This window comes from Manihot esculenta, chromosome 11 (genome assembly GCF_001659605.2).
Source record: "Manihot esculenta cultivar AM560-2 chromosome 11, M.esculenta_v8, whole genome shotgun sequence".
Classification (NCBI taxonomy): Eukaryota; Viridiplantae; Streptophyta; class Magnoliopsida; order Malpighiales; family Euphorbiaceae; genus Manihot; species Manihot esculenta.
In genome coordinates this window covers 27,912,539-27,937,114 of record NC_035171.2, presented here as the reverse complement: position 1 = coordinate 27,937,114, position 24,576 = coordinate 27,912,539, and the positions used below count along the sequence as shown (strand labels likewise).

Genomic DNA, 24,576 nt, shown 5'->3' with positions numbered 1-24,576 from the left:
TTTTTGAAAGAATAAAAAAAATACATAAATAATAAAAGAAAAGCATATCTTAAATTTAAATTGGAAAAGTTACAATATGCTTATGTAATAGGGAGACTCATCATCAATTATTCCTATTTTCAAAAATATATTAAAACATTCACAAAATTTTTAAAAATCTACTAATAAGCTTCTTCATTAATTTTAGCCATTTAAAATATTACAAAAATGTGTAAAATGGCATCTATACCGAACTACTAATTCAAATTATAAGAATTAAATAATAAAATGTTTTATGGCTAAAACTAATGCAATAATTAATTAGTAAATTTTTTAAAATTTCAGAAATATTTTAATTTTTTTTTTCAAAATTGAGGAACCATTTAATAAATTTTTCTTGGGACTAAATAATTTTTTTTTAAATTTATAAAAATAAAAAATTTACTATTTAGTCCTTGTATTATGAAAAAACTTGCTAGTTGATCGTTTAGTTTTCAAAAAATACATTTTAAAAAGTTTACTAGTTAATTATTCTGTTAATTTTAGCCATTAAGTATTATAAAATTTCTAAAATGCTCTTGATACAAATAGGCTAATTAATAGACTTTTTATAAAAATAAGAGATCAACTAATAAATTTTTCAAAATAAAAATGTTAGAGATATTTTAGTATATTTTTTAAAGCAAGAGAGACTAACCGTTGAATTTCTTCCTATACAGGGACTAAATAATAAATTTTCCTAAAAATAGCTAAATTCTTTTGACTCTCCCCTTCAAACACCTTCTATAAAATGTGAACAAACAGAGACCAAACTCCTGAGAAACTCACACAGACAACCACAGAGATCTACTAATCTAGACAAATCAAGATCATCATGGGTTCAGAAACAGTGTCCAAAATTCCTCAGGTGAACTTATCCAGTGAAAGCCTGAAGCCTGGAACAAGCTCCTGGAATTCAGCTTGCAAAGATATCAGGCAAGCACTTGAGGAATATGGGTGTCTGGAAGTTGTGTACAGTGAGCCTTCTGTTGAATTCCACAATAGAATTCTTGCTGCTCTTGAGGAGTTGTTTCAGCTTCCTCAAGAGGTCAAAATGAAAAATGTTAACCCCAAGCCTGCTCATGGCTACATGGGCAAGATCTCTACCTTCCCTATTCATGAAGGCTTGGGGATTGAATATGCAACCAGCAAAGATGAGTGCCAGAAGTTCACTACCCTCATGTGGCCTGAAGGAAATGATCATTTCTGGTACTATTCTTATACTATTATTATCTCTACATTATTATTTTTTTAATTGTTTATATCATCCCATTAATTCAGATTCACATTTTTTTCAATAGAAATGCATAACCGTTACTAAATCAAATTTATATAAAAGTATATATTTTTTTTAAAACGGGATTGAGAATAGAAAAAATAGAATCTAAGATTTCTAAGATTTATTCAGATACACTTACCATTATATTAGGTCTGTCATTGCACATAAAAATATATTGTAAATAAATAAGATTAGAAAATTTTACCTTATTCTAATATAATTAGAATTATAATAGAATTATTTTATTTGTGACATGAGGGGACGGGTTGGAACCATATTAGCAACTTATCTAGAAAATAGGGATAAGATTGCATGAATCAATCCTTATGCTAAAGTCTTAAATTGAAACTTTTTATTTCTAATTTTTTGGACTAGAAGTTTTTTTGTTTTTTTTTTAAGCTCTTCGCAAGGTAGGGCACAAAGGGAAGGGGACGAGACTCAAATCCGAAACTCCAAAATCAAGCGCTAATATCAAATTGAGTTTCCTATTAATTATTTAATTCTAACAAGGGTTAATTTGGTGGTCTAGTGAAACAGTTCACACCTATGCAAAGATGGTGGCTGGACTGCAGCAGCTGCTGGTGAAAATGCTATGTGAAAGCTATGGCATAGAGAAACACAGTGAATCTCACATCAAATCAACCACTTACCTTCTGCGGCTGTTGAGGTATAGAAGATCGCAAGCAGAGACAAATCTTGGTTTCAAGGGTCACACAGACAAGAGCTTTGTGTCTATTCTTCATCAGAATCAGGTTAAGGGTTTGGAGATAAGAACAAAAGATGGAGAGTGGATTCCTTATGAGCCATCCTCCCATTCCTCTTTTGCAGTCGTGGCTGGCGATGTCTGCATGGTAGGTTACCTAATCACCAACTCATGCAAAAATATAAATAATTTTTTTCATTTTAGTTAATTCTCAACTGTTTTTAACGTTAAAATTATTATTATCATAAAGGGTTCTTCAGAATAATTTGGGCTGGCAATTTCTTTGAGCTATAGCTTAGCAATTCAAAATCATAATCATAAAACTAAAAAAGAATATCTTCAGCCGCCTGTCTTTTTCTTGTTAATTAATCACAAATCATTGACTAGAATGCTAAATCAAACAAAACCATTGGTTGCCAATATATAAAGAATGGAAAATTATTGGATGGTGCTAGAATGCCACCTCATCATGCTATCAACCCAATAATTTTAAGACAAGTCATCTAGAATTGATAAGTATCCATTAAACAAATTAACACCACCACTAAGTTCTTTCTAACATATGATATAAAATTGGCATTGGCCGTTGATGTAGGCATGGAGCAATGACAGAATAAAATCTTGTTACCATAGAGTGATTGTGGAAGGTGAAGAAGTAAGATATGCAGTAGGGCTATTTTCATTTCTTACAGGATTGATAAAGGCACCAGAGGAGCTAGTGGATGACGAACACCCATTACAATACAAACCATTTGAACACCAAGGACTTCTTGATTTCTATCTCTCAAACAATTCCTCAAACAAAGGCGATTCCAACATGGTCAAAGCCTATGCTGGAGTTTAGACAAAAGAGAGAGAGAGAGAGAGAAAGAGACTTGTCTCTCTTTCTATTTCTCTCTGTCTGTGTGTTTGATGTATAATCACTCTTGATTTCTTGCTTCTACTGGGTTTCTGGTTTTAATAACTGTGTGTTTTTAGTTTAGCCTCTTGGATTAATGTATTAATTGTACTGCAGTGGCTATGGCTGTTTTGCAAATTTGGGCATTGGTTCTCTCTCTTTAAGAAGAAGAAAAAGGGGGACAAAAAGCTTTGTAGTTTTCCTGTGTTTATATATATATATATATATATAATTTGTAATAGCAAAAATAAACATTACAAGAACACTTCTCCATAGAAAGAATCAGTTCATGGCAAGTGCTGGAGCAGGCCTAATGGGCTTGACAGAAAATGGGCTTAATGAGATATTCTCCAATGGCCCAATTTACAATGCAACACATGTCTCCAGGAGAAGATTACCGGCCTTCTAATTTCAGAACCTCCCCAAAAGCCATAACTCTATGTTATCCTGTTACAGTTTCGGTTTAGATTCCAGTTCAAAATCTATCTATAAATTGGAAGCAAACTGAAATTCAGGTATGCTTCTGTTTCGGTGCTTTACCGTTTCAGTTTCAATTTGATTTTTGATACTTAAATTAAATTTATGCAATTTTCTAATAAAAAATTAAACTTAAATTATCATTGAAGTGTTAAAATTATTAATATAAATTATGTCATATATTGATATATATATAAAATTAAGTATATATATATATATATATATATATATATATATATATATATATTATCTAACGTATTTTGCATGTTTTTATAAATGTTTTATCATTTTTAATATAAAATTATATTATAAAAATATTTATATATATATATATATATTATAACTTTAAACGTTGGAATATTTCATATCAATATTTCATCTCTTTTAATAAGTTTAGTAATAAATATAACGTTTATATTTTTATTATAAAAATCATAATATATATTTTATAATTTAGTTCTATTATAAAATATTAAAATTATAATGTTATAATATTATTATATGAAAATTTTAAATATGTCAATTGATTTCTAATTTATTATTTATACTTATAAATCAATTTATAATAATAAAAATTAAAAAAATATAAATTAAAATAGAAAAAATATTTTAAATATAGTATAAAATTATATTATAAAAAACATTTCAATATTTGTATTTTTATTATAAAGATCATAATATATATATTATAATTTAATTTTATAATAAAATATTAAAATTATAATATTATATATGAAAATTTTAATTATATAATTAACTCAATTAATCTCTAATTTATAACTTGTGTATATATAAATAAATTTATAATAATAAAATTTATAAAAATATAAAATAAAATAAAGAAAAATAATCATATTTCCATGCTAATCCCTAAAAAATAATAACTATAAAAATATAATATTACAATTAACATATGAGATATATATAAAAGAAAATATTTTTTTGGATTTGTGTGGCGATATATAATATTTTTCTTATTTCTTGAAATATTTTCAGTGGTAAGAATTATTTTATTTAATTTTTTAAGCATATAAATAATATTAAAATTATGATAGTTTTTAAAAAATTAAAACAATTTCTTTCAAATATTATTTTAAACTCATCAATAAAATTGAAACAATCTCGTCAATAAGTCTATAAGAATATTAAAGTTAATTTTGGATGCTCTCCATTCCCTTCGCACATTTATATATATTATAAAAAACAATCTCTTTTAATATTATTTTAAACTCATCATTAAAATTAAAACAATTCAATCAATAAACCTACAAGACATTTAATTCACACATTTATATATATTATAAATATTAAAATCATGATATTTTTAAAATTAAAATAATAGCATGTTTAAAATTAAAACAACCTCATCAATAAACTACAAAATATATAATGAGTTAATTTACATAAATTTTTTTATGTTCTTGACGATAAAAAAAATAAATTTTCACTTGAATTTTAATTTTGGTTAAATTTAGGGTTGAATATGTTAAAAGGAATCAATAAAATTATTTTAGAGCCGTTTTGAATTGAGAGATTCTGTATTGTCTATATCTGTGATACAAACTCCATAGACGAATAATTTTGACAACCGTATAGAATTTAAAATATTTCAGATGGCTGTAAATGCAATCAGATTAAGAATTAGGATAATAATAGTAAAATAATTTATTAATTTCTTATTTTTCTTCTAAATTTAAATATTTTCTTTATTTTTTATTAAAAAAAAGTCTATATAAAGAATCGTTTTAGGGGTAGAAAATATATCTCTTCATCTCTTAATCCCTTAATCATCTTGAGCTGAATAATTCTCTCATTCGTTATATTTTTCTGCATTTTATAATGATTTTTAGTAGCTAAATTTCATTTATAATTTAATCAAAGCAAGGTTTTTATCAAGTTGTGAGATCCAATCTTATTTTATTTTCATCTTAAATTTTTATTTTTATTCATTTTCTATTTTTGAAGGACACCACTTTCATTATTATTTTCTTAGATATTCAGGAAGTAATATTGAATATTTTAATTAGACAACATATTATTAATTAATTCAATGAAATACATAATTATATAATTGGATTAATATAAATAACAATTAACATATCTATTTACACTAAGAAATTGAATGATTTAGTTTAAATAATTCGCTGTTGTCTTTTTAGATATTCATGAGGCATATTGAATATTTTAATTAGATAATATATTGCTAATTAATTTAATAAAATACATAATTATATAATTGGATTAATATAAGTAGCAATTAACATATTTATTTATATTAAGAAATTGAATGATTTAATTTAAATAATTCGCTTGTAATTATTAATCAAGTTTGGGTTCTTCTTTTTCTAATACAATTAATTAATTAAATTTATACTAATAATTAACTGTTTGCTTTCGCTGCGGAAGCCATCCCACATCAGGAGATTATACAAAATTGAAATTGTATATAATAACTAGTACGAAATTACTAAATAATTTGGATTAACCAGTTGTAGAAAGTGGGTCCAAAAGTTGTTTGACTCAGTTTGAGCCGGACTGACAAATTGTACAGAGCTAATGGGTCTGCGAGTAAAGGGCTATTCGTGAGATACTAGGTGGAGCCGCCCGAAATACTAGTTGAAGCCGCGCGAGATACTAGCGAACCACAATACCCAAGGGTCTGGTCCTGATTAGCAATTGTATTCGATTTAGTTGCGACGAGAACGTCGCAAAATTTTAGCGGGACCGAATGTAATGGTCAGCTGCTTGCTTCCGCTGCGAAAGCCGTCTCAGGAGATTATACAAAATTGAAATTATATATAATAGTTAGCACAAAAATATTAAATAACTTGGGTTAATTAGGACAAGTAGAAAGTGAGTCTAAAAATTATTTAGGCTAGTTTGAATCGGGCTGTTTCATATACACTTGTTGTAATTGTTAATTAATTATAAATTAATTTAGCACTTCGTAAATTAATCTAATATTATTTAAGACTCGATGGGATTCACTCATTTGACCATTTAAACAAATAATTAAGTGAATTATATTTAGAATCAATGAATAATTTAATAAATATCTTGGATTACTTTAACTGAATTCTTATTATGAATTATTTGTTTCATTTCATTATTCCATCATTATTTATTATTTTTCCTCTTAAACTTTCTTCAAACAAAATTCTCAATTGAAAATTTTTTTTCTTTCTTCATTTCCAATTTTCTTTTTCTTCTCTTTTCTCGCTTGGCATTTAAAATAAATAAATATATAAGTTTCTGTGGGATCCACGCTCATTCACTGTATTTATAAAATTCTTCAAACTAAAATAAGAAAATTTATTATATTTGATGAATTCGACGCCTGCTAAATTTAAGCGTCCTTGTCGAGGACTATACTAATTTATTTTTATTCTTTATGATCAGGTTTAGAGATAGAGAAGATAGCAAAATATTTGAGAAAAGCAACCAAATAAAAAAAAAAAAAAGCAAATTTGGGTGCCTCGTCAACTACCTCAGCATCTATGGGTGAGAATACAAAAAATTCTACAATTATAGGGATGCCTGAACACCCAAAATATTTCGGCGGAGAAGAAGTCATGGCCGAAGAAGAACAACCATTTTGCATCGCCTATCCAGTGCTAAATGCATCCTTAGAACTGTGAAGAACAGGTATGATCCACATGCTACTCAAGTTCCATGGCTGGAGAATAAAGACTCACATTGCCATTTGAAGAAATTTTATATTGTTTGTTCAAGTATGCAACACAGGAGATAACTAATGAGCAAATCAAATTAGTAATTTTTCCTTTTACTTTACTTTGATTAAATCCGCTAAAAATCAACTTTATTATTTTCCTTCAAAATCCACTAAAGATCAATTACCCTCTACGTGTAAATTAGTGATTTATTTTTAAAAAGTTTTTTTTACGGCAACTAAAGTCTCATTCATAAGAAAAGAAATCAATGAAATCAAGCAAAGAAGAAATGAAATATTCCATGAGTATTTGGGAGCATTATAAAAAATTGATTGCAAACTGTCTCAAACATAAAATCATACAAGGCAATTCAACCTTCACTTTTATGAGGGATTGTTGCTTTTAAAAAGGAGAAAATTGATACTCAAGCTACAAAGGGTGTTTTTCTGGAATATGTCACTGATTAAAAAATATATAAAATTTATGATTTGAATTCCACGAAATTATTATCTCTAGAGACGTTATCTTTCATGAGCAAATGTTTCCATATCACTCTTTTTTCCCTATTTCATAAACCGAGTCCAATCAAATAAAAAAATTAATATATAGGTTAAATTAAAATAAATTGATATATTAAATTATAGATAAAATTAAAAAATTTATAGTAATAATAATAATAATATTAATTATTTTTTTAATATAATAAATTTTAACATAAAAAAAAATAATAAAAAAATTTTAATATTTAAAAAATTTACAATTGCATCTTAAATTTTAAAAATTTATTAATTAAACTCTAATTTTTTAAATTATAATCAATTATATTTTAAATTTCGTTGATGTGGCATAGTAATATAATAATGACGTGACGGATAATGTGGTATTTTATTAATTTCTATTGAAAAATTTAACGATAAAATATAATTAAAATAAATATAAAAGTGTGGGGTTTGATTAGCAAATAATAAAAGGATAATGTGTAATTGTAATAATAGAAAAATGATTTTTTTATCATTATCTCAAAAAATAAATATATATATTTTTTAAAAATAATGATAATTTGAATTTTTTTAAATTTTTTAATAAAAATAATTTTTAATATTATACGAAATAAATATATTTTTTTATTTTTTAAATAAAATGAAATAATAAAAATGAAATTGAAAATAGAAAAAAAATATTTTTCATACCTTTTTATAACTAAATACACCGTAAATCGCAAGAAAACAATCAACAAGTGCAAACAAAAAGGAAACCAAAAAGTCAACTTACGGGGCTATGGATGAAAGACTTATCTTTTAAGATAACTTTTAGTTGCATTAAATTATATAAAAATATATAAATACACTCGACTAACCACATATTAAAAGTTATATTTTAGTATTCAAAGATTTGAACTGATGATACTTATAGATCTCAAGTTATTATTTTTTAATTTTTAAACTCTATTTTTAAAAAAATTTATATTTTATATTGTCCTCAAAAAATTATAATTCATATTGGTAAAATAACATTGATCTGTAAATTAGGTGGTCAAGAAATTCTCCATTTTTATTGCGGTCGGCGGCGGATCAACCGAAAGTGGCAAATTAAGAAACAAGAGAAAATTATAAAAAAAAAATAAAACAGAAAACGACAATCATCAATTGAAAAACAATTGAAACACAAAAAGTGTAGTGCGTCATTGATCCCCGCTCGGTGCGAAGCAGGAACAGATGAACAAAGATCAAAGGAAAAAGAAACCCAGCTGAAAATCAACGAAACTGGAGGAGTTGTGAGCAGAATTATTACATGAACGAAAACCCTACCGATGAAGAACACCAGAACGAAAGAACAGCAGAAACAATATGAAACGGAACAACAGGAAGCACTAGGTGGTTAACAGCTATGACCCATGTCTTAGATCCTGGCAAGCACCTCTACAGGAGCAGAATATGAAGCTCTAAGGAGACCGCAAAAGTACCATCAGCAGATAACTCCAATGGGAAATCAACGGACCACCTCGTAGAGCATCAGACAAGCCTTAAAACATAGGTGAAAAGCATACCATGTTTAAGGAATAATTTTCATGTCTCTCAATCTCCCCACCCACATCCGAATGCTCTTGAGTGTATCAGCAAACCCAAGAAAACCCAACTCACGACTCTTATTCATGCTGCAAACATGTTGAAGCTTGAAATGCATCACCTTGTTTGTGGCATCGAAGCAAGTAATATCTTCCATCTTAGTTTTAAAAAGCTCATACTTTTTAACAATCTCATCCCACACTTTTCCTTTATCCTTCATCACCTCAACCCAATCAAACCTTTCATTCTCATCATAGTCCACAAATTCAACATCAAACACCTCACACAGGACCTTCCATAACCTTTTCCAAGTGAAAACATCACCATTAGTGCAATTAAAAGCTTGGTTCTTAGCCCTATCCGTCACCGCTGCCCATATATGTTGCTCTGCTAGAACTCTTGCATCTGTCATATCACAGAAATGCTCCCATGTGTATTTGCTTCCAGGATACCTAAAGGGTAGCCCTTTGTGCCTGCAAATGGTTGCGTACACACATAAAGTGAGCAGACAGTTATAAAAACTTCTTGAAGATGCACCGATTATTATAGAGGATCGATGCACAGAATATGTAATGGAAGGCGAGTAAGATGCCACTAGATCTTCTAAAGCATAGTAGAAATTGGGGTAAGGTAGCCTGGGCATGTGCTCCTCAAATGGTGGCTCGTGGTGTACAAGCTGGTTTGCGAGTTGAGGATCAAATATCGGACCCAGGTAGTGCTTTGTCCCTGTTTGCAAGGTTATATGCCTGAGCCTAGAAGGAGAGGCAGATATGAGCACATCAAGTACGTTGGCTAGCATGATAGAATTCACAGTAACATTAGCTTCTTCAGTTTCACGAATTTGGAGGGCAACCCAGAAGACATGAGTGACTTGAGAGGATATAGAAGTGAGTTTCTGGAATGTTTGGGTTTGGTCTAGGACATCCACTGATATGAACTGGTCAAGCAAAGAAGAAGGAAACCAGCTTGGCAAGGGTTGCCTAGCTACTCCATACACTTTCCATGGGAACTTTGTAGCAGATGATGAGAGTACTGTTGGCTTCTTCAGAGCTTCTGCCAAGCTCAAGCCTGCCATGCCCGTCACACCCACGATCAAAGCAACTGGTACTGATGAATCTGCAATTCCATCCTCCATTAGAAAGGGAAGCGAATGATAATAGTTTTAGCTGGGGTTGACGGGAAAGAAAGCAATCGGTGTGTGAGATTTGAGTAGTGCTTGCTCATGGGAGATATATAGATATAGAAAAAAGGTCGGTGTGCTTGTCTACCGTGAAGTTTTAACCGATTATCTATGAAATTAATAAAAAATAAACTACTTCTAGCTCAGAAAATTCAACTAATTAAAAAAATGGGTTAGCATATGTAAAAAATCTAAGATATATAATGTAAAATTAAGAAAGAAAGTTTTTTGCTTTTATTAATAAAATACAAATTTAAAAATAACTATACAAATAAGAAATTATAATTGGATAAAATAATCACAATCAATATTTTTATTACAGAGGTGAATTAATTGCAGATAAAATTGTTATTGTAATTTATTGAAAAAAAGATTGTTATTGTAAAAATAATAATAGATAATTAAATTGTGGTGTTCATCTGCTTGTCAGAAATTATTCGAGGTCGACGGCATATGCAATATGCAATTTTGAATTGTATATAATAATCGGTAGGTAATTACTAAATAATTTAGATTAATTATTTTAGGTTAAATAGAAAGTGGGTTTAAAAGTTATTTGGACTGTTTCAATTGGTATCAAAGTCACTTTGAATCAGATAAATTGTGCAGACACAGTGAAACTACTAGGAAAGAGCTACTTGTGTGAGATGAAGTGGAGCCGCCCGAATTACTAGCGAATCACAATATCTAAGGGTCGGATTTTAGTTTAACAATTGTATCCGATTCAGTTGTAACGAATAGATCACAAATTTGGCAGTGAAAAATATAATGTTTACCTGCTAGCTTACGAAAAGCATCCAACATCGACGGAATACGGCATTTTCGTTCGAATAGTATATAATAGCTAATATGAAACTACTAAATAACTTAAATTAATCATTTTGGGTTAAATAGAAATAAATTTAAAAATTATTTGGGTCAATTTTAACCGGACTGTCGCGTAAATGGTTTGAAAATAATAATAAAAATTAAAATTAAAATGAGAAAATGATTGAGATTTATATTAATAAACATAAATATATAAGAATTATTATGTAAAATTCAGTTAAAACTTTTTTATTTAAGTTTTTAAACTTTTAGCCCACATTTTCCACGTATTTTTTTAAAAAAATTCTCTGTAAATCTGTCATCATATAAAGTCATAAACATATTTTTATGTTAATTTAAGTGAATTAAATTAAAATTTCTACCTAGCCCACCTAGCTTAATTAATTAAAACGTGCAGTGTTTGGATCCAAGATTCCGATTTCAAACTGCATTATTTTCTTCTTTGTTATCCATGACAGAATTATATTATTACTATTAGTTGGGTGAACAGTTAAAATTGAAAAAAATTAATGAAATTGAATCAATTTAAAATTTTAATTTAATTTTTTATTTATTTCAGTTTAATTTAATTTTTATTTTTAAAATTTTAATTATTTTAATTTAATTTAATTTTAATTAAAAAAAATTGAATTGAATCGATTAATAATTTTTCACATATTAAAATTTTTTTAAGATTTCTGTATATAAATTTATTGATAAATTTTTTTTAATTAAAATAAATAAGAAAAAATAAAATATATTATCAAAAAATATTTATTATAGCAAATATTTTTTTTAGAAAATATTTTTTAAATATAATTTATTTTCAGAAAACAAAAAAAAAACCTTAAAAGAGGTTGATAAAGTCTGTCCAGACAAACTAAATTCAAAAAAATTAACAAAGGTCATACAACATAAGTCGTCAGAAGCTTTTTATTTTCCAATGATCCGTTTGTGAAGGAGAAATAAAGAGAGAATTTTAGTGCGATCAGTTGGTGTTTGATCACACAAGAGGTCAATAATTTTTTTTATTTTACTAAATCAATTTCTATAGTACGCCTCTGTGCACTTGATATTTAATATTCTAATAATATCATCGTGCCACTTGTTTAAGAATTATTGGGGTGCTAGGATAAAGACAAATGAGCGACTGCTTAGCAATTAGAAACAAAAATGAGATTATTCAATTTAAATTATTAATCAATATGAATATTGATTCGTATAAATAAAATTATTAACTATCCCTTTAAAATAAAATTGAGTGATCAAAGTATCATAGGATAATATGCAGTCCTATAAAAAGTTTCAAACACTGTCATTTTCAACTCTTTACTAAAATTTATTTTTATTTTAGTAAGACGAGATTTTATGAAAAATTATTATTAAAAAAAATAATCAAATAGATTTTTATTATATTTATAATTACAGATATTATTCAATGACAGTTAGATATTTAGGAGATTTAATAATTAATTTTATATTTTTTACAGTATAAAAATTGATAAATACGAAAGTCAAGATATACAATTTTTACACAATTATTTTTAGTTTTAATCAATTTATTATTATTTTTTTTAATTTACTGACTTGAGTATTAAGGTGACTGTTATAAATATTAATTAGCTCACATTTCTTTTTTTACAGATTAATCAATTACGGTATAATTTTATTTTAATCGTATTAAATATTATAAATTTTGAACGGTGCAGTTCACGTTAACATGGAAACAAGTGGAGGCCAACCACTTCATATTCTAATAGTCAAAACTTGATTTTGAATATTTTGAATTTAAATTTCTCCTCTTTAATGTAATATAATCTGTCTTATATAAATTTTAAATATTACTATAATATAGTAAAAAAAACTGGTAAAATCCTTCAATAAGGAAAAACTAGGATATATGAAAGTGTATCAAACAACTTTTAGTTTTTCAGTGTATTTATTAAAATAAAAATTTAAAACTACAAAAAATTAGTGGTAGAATTTTTTAATCAAAACTATTTATAAAATTAATATAATAAAAATGAAATAAATATTTTGCTGATTACCTTAGCTAATTTATTGTTTTAGTTAGGTTTGCTTGTGGAATACTTATGGAGGAAATTTTCTATAAAATATTTAATAAATTAATTAAAATGTCTATAAAAACTTTATATCATTATAATAAAGCACTAAATTTAATTGTTGTTAAATTATTTTAAATTTTTATTTTTATTTAAATTAATTGTAGTGTTTATATAAATTTTAATTATTATATTTGTTCTTCAAACCTTTTCGTTAAGTTTTTTTTATAATTCAAATTTTCTTTTAAAAAAGTATACAACTTTTATTTTTTGTAAACTTTAAAGATAAATTATTAAATTTTGTAACCTAAATCTATGTTTAAGAACAACTAACAAATTTCTTTAAAAAAAAAACGTTAACATTAAAATATTACAAAACTCTTGCATGTAGTTGACAGGTGTCATTGATGGCTGTATTTCCAAAATTGAAGCCTATATGTCAATCTTCCTGCCTATTTCCGCATCCTCACCGTAAGGAAAACTGAGTAATGAGTTTCTGTCTAAATTGAGTTCTCGTCGTCTCTAGGCGGTGGTGACTTATACTTCTTATATTCTAATTATTATTCTTCAATTCTCACCGTCTTTCAAATTTACTCAAATATATATATTACTCAAATATACTTATTATCAGAATAAATATATAATATTATAATATTTTTATTAAAATAAAATTTTAAAAATAAAAAAAAATAAAGTAGAAAAAAAGTTTTTTTATAAAAAGTAAATAAAAAAATTAATATAATAAAAATGAATTAAATATTTTTTTGATTACCTTGGCATTATTGTTTTACCTGCGTGTACTTATGGAATACTTACAAAGTGGCAATACAAAGGAATTTGTTAAAAATTTGAGATGACAAAGACAATTAATCTTTTATTTGTGTTGTTGATATGCTAACAAGGGCAAAGTAGTTAAGTAATTTGGATTGTACAAGGTATTTCTATTTTAATATAGTATATAATAATTAACCACTAAGTCAAATATAAAATTAATTTAAAAAACTATTATACCTATTTAACTTAACTGAGGCAGGCACTCCATACAATATATAAAATTCTCAAATAATTAATTATAAAAAAAATATAGAAAAAAGAGGAGGAGAGGAAAAAGAAAGAGATAAGACCATGAGCCAGAGAAATAGTCTACTTTTTTTGTCGAACTCCACCTTAAATATAAAATTTAATTTAATTATTTTTATTTTTTTAATTTATAAAAAATTTAAATTAGCCATATTTTTATACATACAATACATTTTACTTCTGTAATTATTTCAGATGGAATAACTTTTCTAATTCTTGCATAATTAAAATTAGTAACATTTTTGGAAAAAATTAAAATAATGAAAAAAATTATTTTGACTTTTTAATTTATATAAAATTAAAATTAATTATTTTGCTGAAAAAATAAAATAATGCGTAGAAATTATTTTAAATTTAATTTTAACTTTTTAATTTCAGTAAAATTGAAATTGAAATTTTTAAATTAACTTTTTTTATATTTCTATTGTTAGAATTATAACTTGCAAAATCTAAAAGTGTTTAGGTTATAAAATTAATTGATTTTTTATTTTTTTATTTAAAATATAATTGGTTTTCTAATTGTAAAATTCATTCTAAATCTCATTCTAAATCTGTTGCTCAATAAAATTATTTATAAATTTAATAAAAAAATTTGAAATTTGTCACTTCTGTTACTAAATTAGTAAATATTAATAATAAATTTAAATAAATAAATTATTTAAACAGTAAATGAATAAAATAATAACAAATTTAACACCAGAATACAGTTTATTATTAAATTAATAATTGATTTAATTCATTATTATTTTTTACAATAAATAAATTTTTTATTTTTTAAAATTTTATATTTTTTTCCAATTTAGTCACAAATTTTCATTATTAATTCAAAAATTAGCGATAAATTCTATAATTTATTACTAAATTTTATTAAAAAAAACTATTACTAAATTTTAAAAAAATATATTATACTTTTATTTTAAAATTAAATATTTTTTTTAATTTAATAACAAAAATAATTTATTATTGAATTCATTACTATTCTAAAAATTAATAATAAATTAATAAAATTTAGAGAATAATATTGATTGTTATTTTTATTCGCTCGAATTTTCTTTTAAATTTAATGATAAATTAAATTAATATTAAATTCAATACTAAATCCCTTTTATCATTCCATTCATTTTCTTTCCCTTTCCCTTTTCCTCTCCTTATTTCTTCATTTTTCTCATATTTTATTTTTTTCTCCATATTGTTATTTCTTCTCTATTTTTTTTAATTTTCTCTTTCATTTTCTTATTATTATTCTTTTTATCTTTTAATTTTTATTTTATTTTTTATTTTATCTCATATCCTTTTTTTTCTTCTTTTAAATTTTTTAATTTTTCTTTCACTTTCTTCCATTTCTTTCATTTTCTCATTCATTTTCTATCATTTCTCATTCATTTTCTATCATTTCGCCTTACTTTTTTCTCGTTATTTTTTCGTTTGCTTTATTTTCTAACATTTCTTCTAACTTTTTCATTCTTTTCTATTTTATTCTATTTTCTCTTTTGTTTTCCTTTCATTTTCACTTCATTTTTCTCTCATTTTTTTTCCATTTTCTTTTCTGTTTTCTTCATTTTTTTCTTATTTTCTTTAATTTCTCCTTTTCATTATTTTCCTTTTTTTCCTTATTTTCTCTTTTATTTTTCATTTTCTTCCCTTCTATCATATTTTTTCATTTTTCTTATATAATTTTATAATAAGTTTTCATAAAATTAATAAAATTTAAAATATAATAACAAAATTAATAATTTATCATAATTATATTAATATTTAGTGTAAAATAGAATGAAAAAATTAATAGTGTAACATAATTTTTTTAATATTTTTTAAAAATTAATAACAGAATATAATTTTTATATTTTTTTCATTTTTCATTTTATTAAATTAGTGATTGATTTCTACTTATTATTAAATTTAATAACAAATTTAATATTTATTTTTTTATAATTTATCAAATTAATAATAAATTTAAAATTTATTATTAAATTTAATTAAAATTAATAATGAATTGCTAAAAAATTATAAAATTAGTAATTGATTGCTATTATCCGTTATTATTGTATTAGCAAATGAAATTTATAATAACAGATGTAATTTCATCATATAAGTTAATAATGAAAAAAATCATTATTAATTTATAAAAAATTTATTATTAATCTAAAAAATTTTTATAATATTAGATTAATTCATGTATCATCTGAAATAATATCTCCTGTAATAGATTTTTTTAATTTAGCACGAGGGATTTTAATCGGATGTAATTAAAAGATCTGATGACCTGGGTTGAGATAGATTCCTCATGCTAATTTTTTCCTGATTAAATTTTAATTTTAATAAAATTATTGTTTATGAAAAAAGGAAACTTTTTAATTGTACTAAAATATATAAAAATAAAGTAATTCTTGCTTAAATTGAATATACATAAAACTGTATTAAATATTTAGGTTTTTATGAAACTCACTGTAATTTAATATAATAAAACTACTTAAACTCGGTTTAGATTAATATTTTATTTTAAAAATATATAAACTCAACCAATCACAAATTTATTCTAAAAGGATGAGAAAACGAGCTGAAATGTAACGAAACAAACACAGATATTATTAAAGAAACAAAATTCAACGGAAGACCTTGGAGAAAAACCTAAAGATGAAGAATACCAGAACGAAAGAACAACACAGATACAATCAGAAACAGAATAACAGGAAGCATTAGGTGATCAACAGCTCGATGACCCAAGCCTTAGATCCCGGCAATTACCACTGCAGGAGCAGAATATGAAGCTCTGCAAAAGCACTCAGCTGTAATCCCCAAGGGGAAAGCAAAGGACCACAACAGAGAGCATCAGACAATCCTTAAAACAGAGGTAAAAAAGCAGACCATGTTTAAGGAATAATTTTCATGTCTCTCAATCTCCCCACCCACATCCGAATGCTCTTGGGTGTATCAGCAAATCCAAGAAAACCCAATTCACGACTCTTATTCATGCTGCAAACATGCTGAAGCTTGAAATGCAACACCGTATTAACGGCATCGAAACAAGTAATATCCTCCATCTTAGTTTTAAAAAGCTCATACTTTTTAACAATCTCATCCCACACTTTTCCTTTATCCTTCATCATCTCAACCCAATCAAATCTTTCATTCTCGTCAAAGTCCACGAATTCAACACCAAACACCTCACACAGGACCTTCCATAACCTTTTCCAAGTGAAAACATCACCATTAGTGCAATTAAAAGCTTGGTTCTTAGCCGTATCTGTCACCGCTGCCCATACATGTTGCTCTGCTAGTACTCTTGCATCTGTCATATCACAGAAATGCCCCCATGTGTATTTGCTTCCAGGAAACCTAAAGGGTAGCCCTTTGTGCTTACAAATGGTCGCATATACAGATAAAGTGAGCAGAGAGTTGTGAAAACTTCTTGAAGATGCACCGATTATTATAGAGGATCGATGCACAGAATATGTAATGGAAGGCGAGTAGGACGCCACTAGATCTTCTAAAGCATAGTAGAAATTTGGGTAAGGGAGCCTAGGCATGTGCTCCTCGAATGGTGGCTCATGATGTACAAGCTGGTCTGCGAGTTGAGGATCAAATATCGGACCTAGGTAGTGCTTTGTCCCTGTTTGCAAGGTTATATGCCTGAGCCTAGAAGGAGAAGCAGATATGAGCACATCAAGTACGTTGGCTAGCATGATAGAATTCAGAGTAACATTAGCTTCTTCAGTTTCACGAAGTTGGAGGGCAACCCAGAAGACATGAGTGACTTGAGAGGATATAGGAGTGAGTTTCTGGATTGTTTGGGTTTGGTCTAGGACATCCACTGATATGAATTGATCAAGCAAAGAAGAAGGGAACCAGCTTGGCAAGGGTTGCCTAGCTACTCCATACACTTTCCATGGGAACTTTCCAGCAGATGATGAGAGTGGTGTTGGCTTCTTAAGAGCTTCTGCCAAGCTCAAGCCTACCATGCCCGTGACACCCACAATCAAGGCAACTGGTAGTGATGTATCTGAAGTTCCATCCTCCATTAAAATGCGAAACGAGTGATAATAGTTTTAATTAGCTTGTGTTGATGGGAAAGATAGCAATTGGAGCGTCTGAGATCTAAGCAGCCGAAGTGAAGTGCAGGGAGCTCAAAGGCAAATACTTGAATGCATATAATATTTGAGACCACATAAACGATATTGGCATTATAACAATAATATTTTTATTTTTATTTTTTGTCGAACTCCTCCTTAACTTAACTAATGTTTTTTATGGGGTGTAGAATATTCTTTTAGTATATTTTTTGATGGGATCCACGTTATTTAATTTAAATAATTTTTATATTATTAAATGTCTACGTTCTCTAATTCAATCAAATAAATTAAATGACTAAATATAAATTAAATTAAGAGAGTATATTTTATATTTATATAAAATTAAAAAATTCTTAATAAATTAATTATTTTCACCGTAAGTTGAAATTGATTATAATTAATAAAATAAATGTGGTCTTCTTAAAAAATAAAATTAAAATTTCAAAACTTTAAAATTTTGATTTATAAAGTTTTCCTTTTCGAGGTTTTATTTCTTATTTTCTGATCTTACTTTTTGTAGTCTTACATTTGTGACTTTACTTTAGAGTTCTTATCTTTGGAGATCTTATCTTATGAAATCTCACCCTTAAAATTTTACCATTGAGATTTTACCATTGAGATTTTACCACTAAAACTCTTGAATAGAAATATTCATGGGTTGGATCAATCCATTAAATTCAACTAAGTCACCCAATTCCAATTAATAAAATTAGTAAAATAACAATATTAAATTAGTTTAAATATTTATTCAATTTTTATATTTTTATTCATAAACCAACAAATAATTATTTTTCATCCAATTATTATATTCTAACCCTAACTCTATCTTCTCTTCTTTAGTTTTTTTTTTATTAGTTTAGACATAATATTAATTATTTTTTATAATTTTATTATTATTAGAAATGTAATATCTTAATTTAATTATTTTTATTTTTTAATTTTTAAAAAATTTAAATTAGCCATATTTTTATCTCTATAATACATTTTACTTCAGTAATTATTTTAGATGTAATAACTTTTTTAATTCTTGCGCAATTAAAATTAGTAATATTTTTAAAAAAGTTAAAATAATTAAAAAAATTATTTTAAGTTTTTGTTTTGACTTTTTAATTTAAATAAATTAAATTATTCATATTGCTGAAAAAATAAAATAATGTGTAGAAATTGTTTTAATTTTTGTAAAATTAAAATTTTTAAAGTTAACTTTTTTTATATATTTCTATTATTAGAAACATAGTTTTTAAAATCTAGAACTGTTTAATTCATAAATTTTTTTTTACTTGAAATGTATTTGATTTTTAATTACAAAATTTGTTACTAATAAAATTATTGGTAAATTTAATAATCAATTTTAAAATCGATTACTAATCCATTACTAAATTAATAAAATATTAATAATAGATTTCAATTCGTTATTACATTCATTTTTAAATCCGTTACTAATTAATTATTGAATTAACAAAATATTAGTAATTCATCTGCACCCGTTATTACATTTTAATTGTTAAATAAATTATTTAAAAATAAATAAATAATTTAAATATAAATAAATAAAATAGTTACAGATTCAATAAGGGATATAATCTATTATAAAATTAATAGCAGACTTAATTCATTACAATTTTTTAGACATCAAATTATTTTTTTTAAATTCTACATTTTCTTGTTAATTTAAAAACAGTTACTAATTCAAAAAGTTACTATAGATTAGGGAATTTGTTATTAAAATTTAGAGAAAAATGCGGCGCTTTTATTTTAAAATTTTATATTTTTTTTTGTAATTTAATAAAAAAATAATCTGTTATTAAATTCATTATTAATCTGGATCGGAGAACACATTACTAAAATTTAAAAAATAATACCATCTTTTTATTTTTATTCGCCTGTATTTTTTTTTTAAATTTTATAATGGATTAAATTTGATACTAAATCCAATGCTGATTCACTTATTTATATACTACATTCCTTATTTTCCTATATAATGATCCGAAAATCAAACCGCTACTAGAGTCCATAACAATCCTATTATATATCCTGTTACACTTAATAAAATCTCAAACATAATCTTAAAATATATAAAAATATTTTTCATGAACTAAAACTCAATACAAACATATCTGAAAATATAAATTCATATTAAAATCCTCATCAAATGCTTTAATATGGTCATTATTATATACCCAGTTGGTTCAAACATAGCTCAAACTTTAAAATTTTTATATAGTAAGACCATAAGGGATTATAAAAGAAAATTCGGGCGAAATACAATTCTAATCTACAAAATATTACATATCTACAACTATACTATTATATCAGAACTATACCATAAAACACTGTTGAACTCCTGAACTAATTCTCGTTTTGCAAACTTGGGATTAAGGGAAATGGATAAGTTATTACAGCCTATGAGATATAAAAATCAGAACAACGCGTCTGATTATGTCAAAGTCCGAAACGGACGAATAGACTTCTTCGAGACTCGATAATAGATGCAAGCCCGACCAATCATAAGTGATTAGAGGGACTCACCTCAATATAGATTGAGCGAGCCGAGTACGACCTAATGAGATTAGGGTATGATGCCAAACTCCTATGCAATGATTGTCTCCTTGATGCATCGCCGAGCCCATAAATATACATACATGTAAAATAGACTAGACTGATGTAACACTAGTGATAGACGAGGTATGGGCTCGCGACTTTGTATTTATTAACTAACTATCCATTATTAATAAGTCGTCTAACACGCCTACAATAAGATATTACCATCCAGTCTATGGGACATGATTCAAGGGATGTCAAAACAATCAATTAGTATATATACCACTTATCTAACCCAAAGAAGGGATTCCCGCATCTCTCAAATCCCTCTGACTCACTCTTGTATACTCAAACATATATTCTCTCTTTTCTCTCCGGAGTTTCCTCAATCTCTTCTCTATTTTATTTTTCTTTGTATCTTTTTCCATTAATATATCACTCTAAAAATTTTAGATCTTACTTGAATGTCAAACGGTCTCCACTAGGATATTTGACCATTTTTCTATATTTTACGGGTCTCTTTCTCAATATCGAATATAAAGGGATCCATATGAAATCTCAAACGCAATTGCCCTTATCAAACCTATAATCAAATTATAGTCCAAATATTTAGATTTGCAATCTTAGTTCATCACAATATAAATTTTATACCATCATTACATTGTCCAAATCTCAATCAAAATATTTATACCGATATATTTATTCCTTTAAAAAAATTTTAAAATAATTAAATATTCTATAACAACATACTTCATCTCAAAATAATATTAATTCTACCGAAACAAACCTACTTAACCCAAAATTTTAATATCAAAACTAGAATCTTTGTTTTAGAAATTCACTATAACTCTTAAAACTCCAATTAACACAAAAAATTAGGTAATAAGCTTTTGAACATATTAAATATCATTTATAAATATTTTCAAGTTTAAACAATACTTCTAAAAACTAAAATAAACTAATATTTCAATATAAACCCTTAACTAAAGTCGCGATATGGCCTTCAGCTCCTGTTTGAATTGAAGTTTTGGCAGACGCAATCTTTACCCTCTCCTTTTTAGGAAAATTAGAACATTAGGGTTAAAGAGGGATTGCAATCACCTTAAGAATGCCGTTATTTTTAATCTTTTTACTGTTACTCAAACTTAAAAAGACTTAACTATCCTCATATCTGGATATTCTCTAAACCTGTGTCTCACTCTCATGGAGGCTCTTCAATGTACAATCCCTAAACCTATTGGGTCCCTCTAATACGATCGATAAAGACTGAAGCTTATTGAACTCCGCAAATCGCTTTTGGGAAAAAGATGTGCGTCTGTGCATAATATATTTCCCGCTTCTGTCTCATAATATGTCTCTTGCTACTTTTTACAAAAGTAATGTTAGTGCTGTGAACATGAATACTGTTAAGGTGTGTATGATTGTGGAATTTCCTTTGTTCCAGGTGTTGGCTATGATTTACTGGTGGATATGGCGAGATGTACATATTGCTCCACCCATGTAGTAGAAATAAACATATCTTTTGGGAAAAGAATATACTGGTTGGAGCATTCATGCTGGATGATGATTACTAGGGGAAGGTTTATCTAATTAAAATCAATTCAGCTCGTCAAGACTCCTTTAACAGATTGTAAGTTCAATAAAAAACAGTTTGATTTGGATGAACTCTCACTTTGGCTGGCACAGATATTTAATTGCCTTTGCTCCCATTAGATAATTTTGTGATTTAGCAAGTTCTGCTTAAATTTTATTGGCCTCTATTGCGGTAGGGGTAAATTAGAAAACATAAGTAGAACTAATAGATTTTAGATACAAGTGGCTTCTCCGGTAAAAAAATCACATGGATCCAAGTTCGGATCTACTAATAATTTCTGTTCAGGTCATTAGTATTGAAGATTTTTCTGGGGACAGAGTTCCTGTAAAACCAATTATACCTAAAAAAAGAAAACGTACAAAAATCAATTGAAACACGAAAAATGCAGTGCGCCTTTGATCTCCACTCGTTGCGAAGCAGGGACAGATAAAACAAAATCTCAAAGGATAAGAAAACGAGCTGTAATACAACGAAACTGGATGAATTGTCTGCAGAATTATCAATCAATAATGAGTTTGAAAGACGATAAAAGGCCTTTTTATTTTATTGATAAGCCATAGAAAATATTATTAAAGAAACAAAATACAAGGTAAGACCTTGGAGAAAACCCTGCAGATGAAAAATACCAAAACGACAGAACAACACGGATACAATCAGAAACAGAATAACAGGAAGCATTAGGTGATCAACAGCTCGATGACCCATGCCTTAGATCCCGGCAATTACCGCTGCAGGAGCAGAATATGAAGCTCTGCAAAAGCACTCAGCGGTAATCCCCAAGGGGAAAGCAAAGGACCACAACAGAGAGCATCAGACAATCCTTAAAACAGAGGTAAAAAAGCATGCCATGTTTAAGGAATGATTTTCATGTCTCTCAATCTCCCAACCCACATCCGAATGCTCTTGGGAGTATCAGCAAATCCAAGAAAACCCATTTCACGACTCTTATTCATGCTGCAAACATGCTGAAGCTTGAAATGCAACACCGTATTAACGGCATCGCAACAAGTAATATCCTCCATCTTAGTTTTAAAAAGCTCATACTTTTTAACAATCTCATCCCACACTTTTCCTTTATCGTTCATCATCTCAACCAAATCAAACTTTTCATTCTCATCAAAGTCCACAAATTCAACATCAAGCATCTCACACAGGACCTTCCATAACCTTTTCCAAGTGAAAACATCACCATTAGTGCAATTAAAAGATTGGTTCTTAGCTGTGTCTGTCACCGCTGCCCATATATGTTGCTCTGCTAGAACTCTGGCATCTGTCATATCACAGAAATGCTCCCATGTGTATTTGCTTCCAGGATACCTGAAGGGTAGCCCTTTGTGCCTACAAATGTTCGCATACACACATAAAGTGAGCAGACAGTTATGAAAACTTCTTGAAGATGCACCGATTATTATAGAGGATCGATGCACAGAATATGTAATGGAAGGCGAGTAGGACGCCACTAGATCTTCTAAAGCATAGTAGAAATTTGGGTAAGGGAGCCTAGGCATGTGCTCCTCGAATGGTGGCTCATGATGTACAAGGTTGTCTGCGAGTTGAGGATCAAATATCGGACCCAGGTAGTGCTTTGTCCCTGTTTGCAAGGTTATATGCCTGAGCCTAGAAGGAGAGGCAGATATGAGCACATCAAGTACGTTGGCTAGCATGATAGAATTCAGAGTAACATTAGCTTCTTCAGTTTCACGAAGTTGGAGGGCAACCCAGAAGACATGAGTGACTTGAGAGGATATAGGAGTGAGTTTCTGGATTGTTTGGGTTTGGTCTAGGACATCCACTGATATGAACTGGTCAAGCAAAGAAGAAGGGAACCAGCTTGGCAAGGGTTGTCTAGCTACTCCATACACTTTCCATGGGAACTTTGTAGCAGATGATGAGAGTACTGTTGGCTTCTTCAGAGCTTCTGCCAAGCTCAATCCTGCCATGCCCGTCACACCCACGATCAAAGCAACTGGTACTGATGAATCTGAAATTCCATCCTCCATTAGAAAGGGAAACGAATGATAATAGTTTTAATTAGCTTGTGTTGATGGGAAAGAAAGCAATTGGAGCGTCTGAGATCTAAGCAGTGCTTGCCGAAGTGAAGTGCACGGACCTCGAAGGCAAACACTTGA

The 24,576-nt window shown here is 27.4% G+C and overlaps 4 protein-coding genes across 4 annotated transcripts; 1 reads left to right on the top strand and 3 right to left on the bottom strand.

Annotated features, from left to right (window-relative positions):
- The first annotated feature begins 785 nt into the window (after positions 1-785).
- LOC110627136 (2-oxoglutarate-dependent dioxygenase AOP2) lies at positions 786-3,437 on the top strand. Its single transcript, XM_021773383.2, has 3 exons — positions 786-1,227; positions 1,827-2,148; positions 2,596-3,437. The coding sequence occupies exons 1-3, from the start codon at positions 854-856 to the stop codon at positions 2,842-2,844; spliced, it is 945 nt and encodes a 314-aa protein (XP_021629075.1). The 5' UTR covers positions 786-853; the 3' UTR covers positions 2,845-3,437.
- A 5,230-nt stretch (positions 3,438-8,667) lies between these two features.
- LOC110626439 (3-oxo-Delta(4,5)-steroid 5-beta-reductase) lies at positions 8,668-10,327 on the bottom strand. The gene has a single exon (XM_021772345.2). The coding sequence runs from the start codon at positions 10,245-10,247 to the stop codon at positions 9,099-9,101; it is 1,149 nt and encodes a 382-aa protein (XP_021628037.2). The 5' UTR covers positions 10,248-10,327; the 3' UTR covers positions 8,668-9,098.
- A 6,480-nt stretch (positions 10,328-16,807) lies between these two features.
- On the bottom strand, positions 16,808-24,563 carry LOC110626440 (3-oxo-Delta(4,5)-steroid 5-beta-reductase). The gene is made up of 2 exons (XM_021772346.2): positions 24,524-24,563; positions 16,808-18,337 (listed from the first exon to the last, which is right to left on the bottom strand). Exon 2 carries the CDS (start codon positions 18,259-18,261, stop codon positions 17,113-17,115), a length of 1,149 nt encoding a protein of 382 aa, XP_021628038.1. The 5' UTR covers positions 18,262-18,337; positions 24,524-24,563; the 3' UTR covers positions 16,808-17,112.
- On the bottom strand, positions 22,971-24,576 carry LOC122724980 (3-oxo-Delta(4,5)-steroid 5-beta-reductase-like). The gene has a single exon (XM_043961362.1). The coding sequence runs from the start codon at positions 24,445-24,447 to the stop codon at positions 23,299-23,301; it is 1,149 nt and encodes a 382-aa protein (XP_043817297.1). The 5' UTR covers positions 24,448-24,576; the 3' UTR covers positions 22,971-23,298.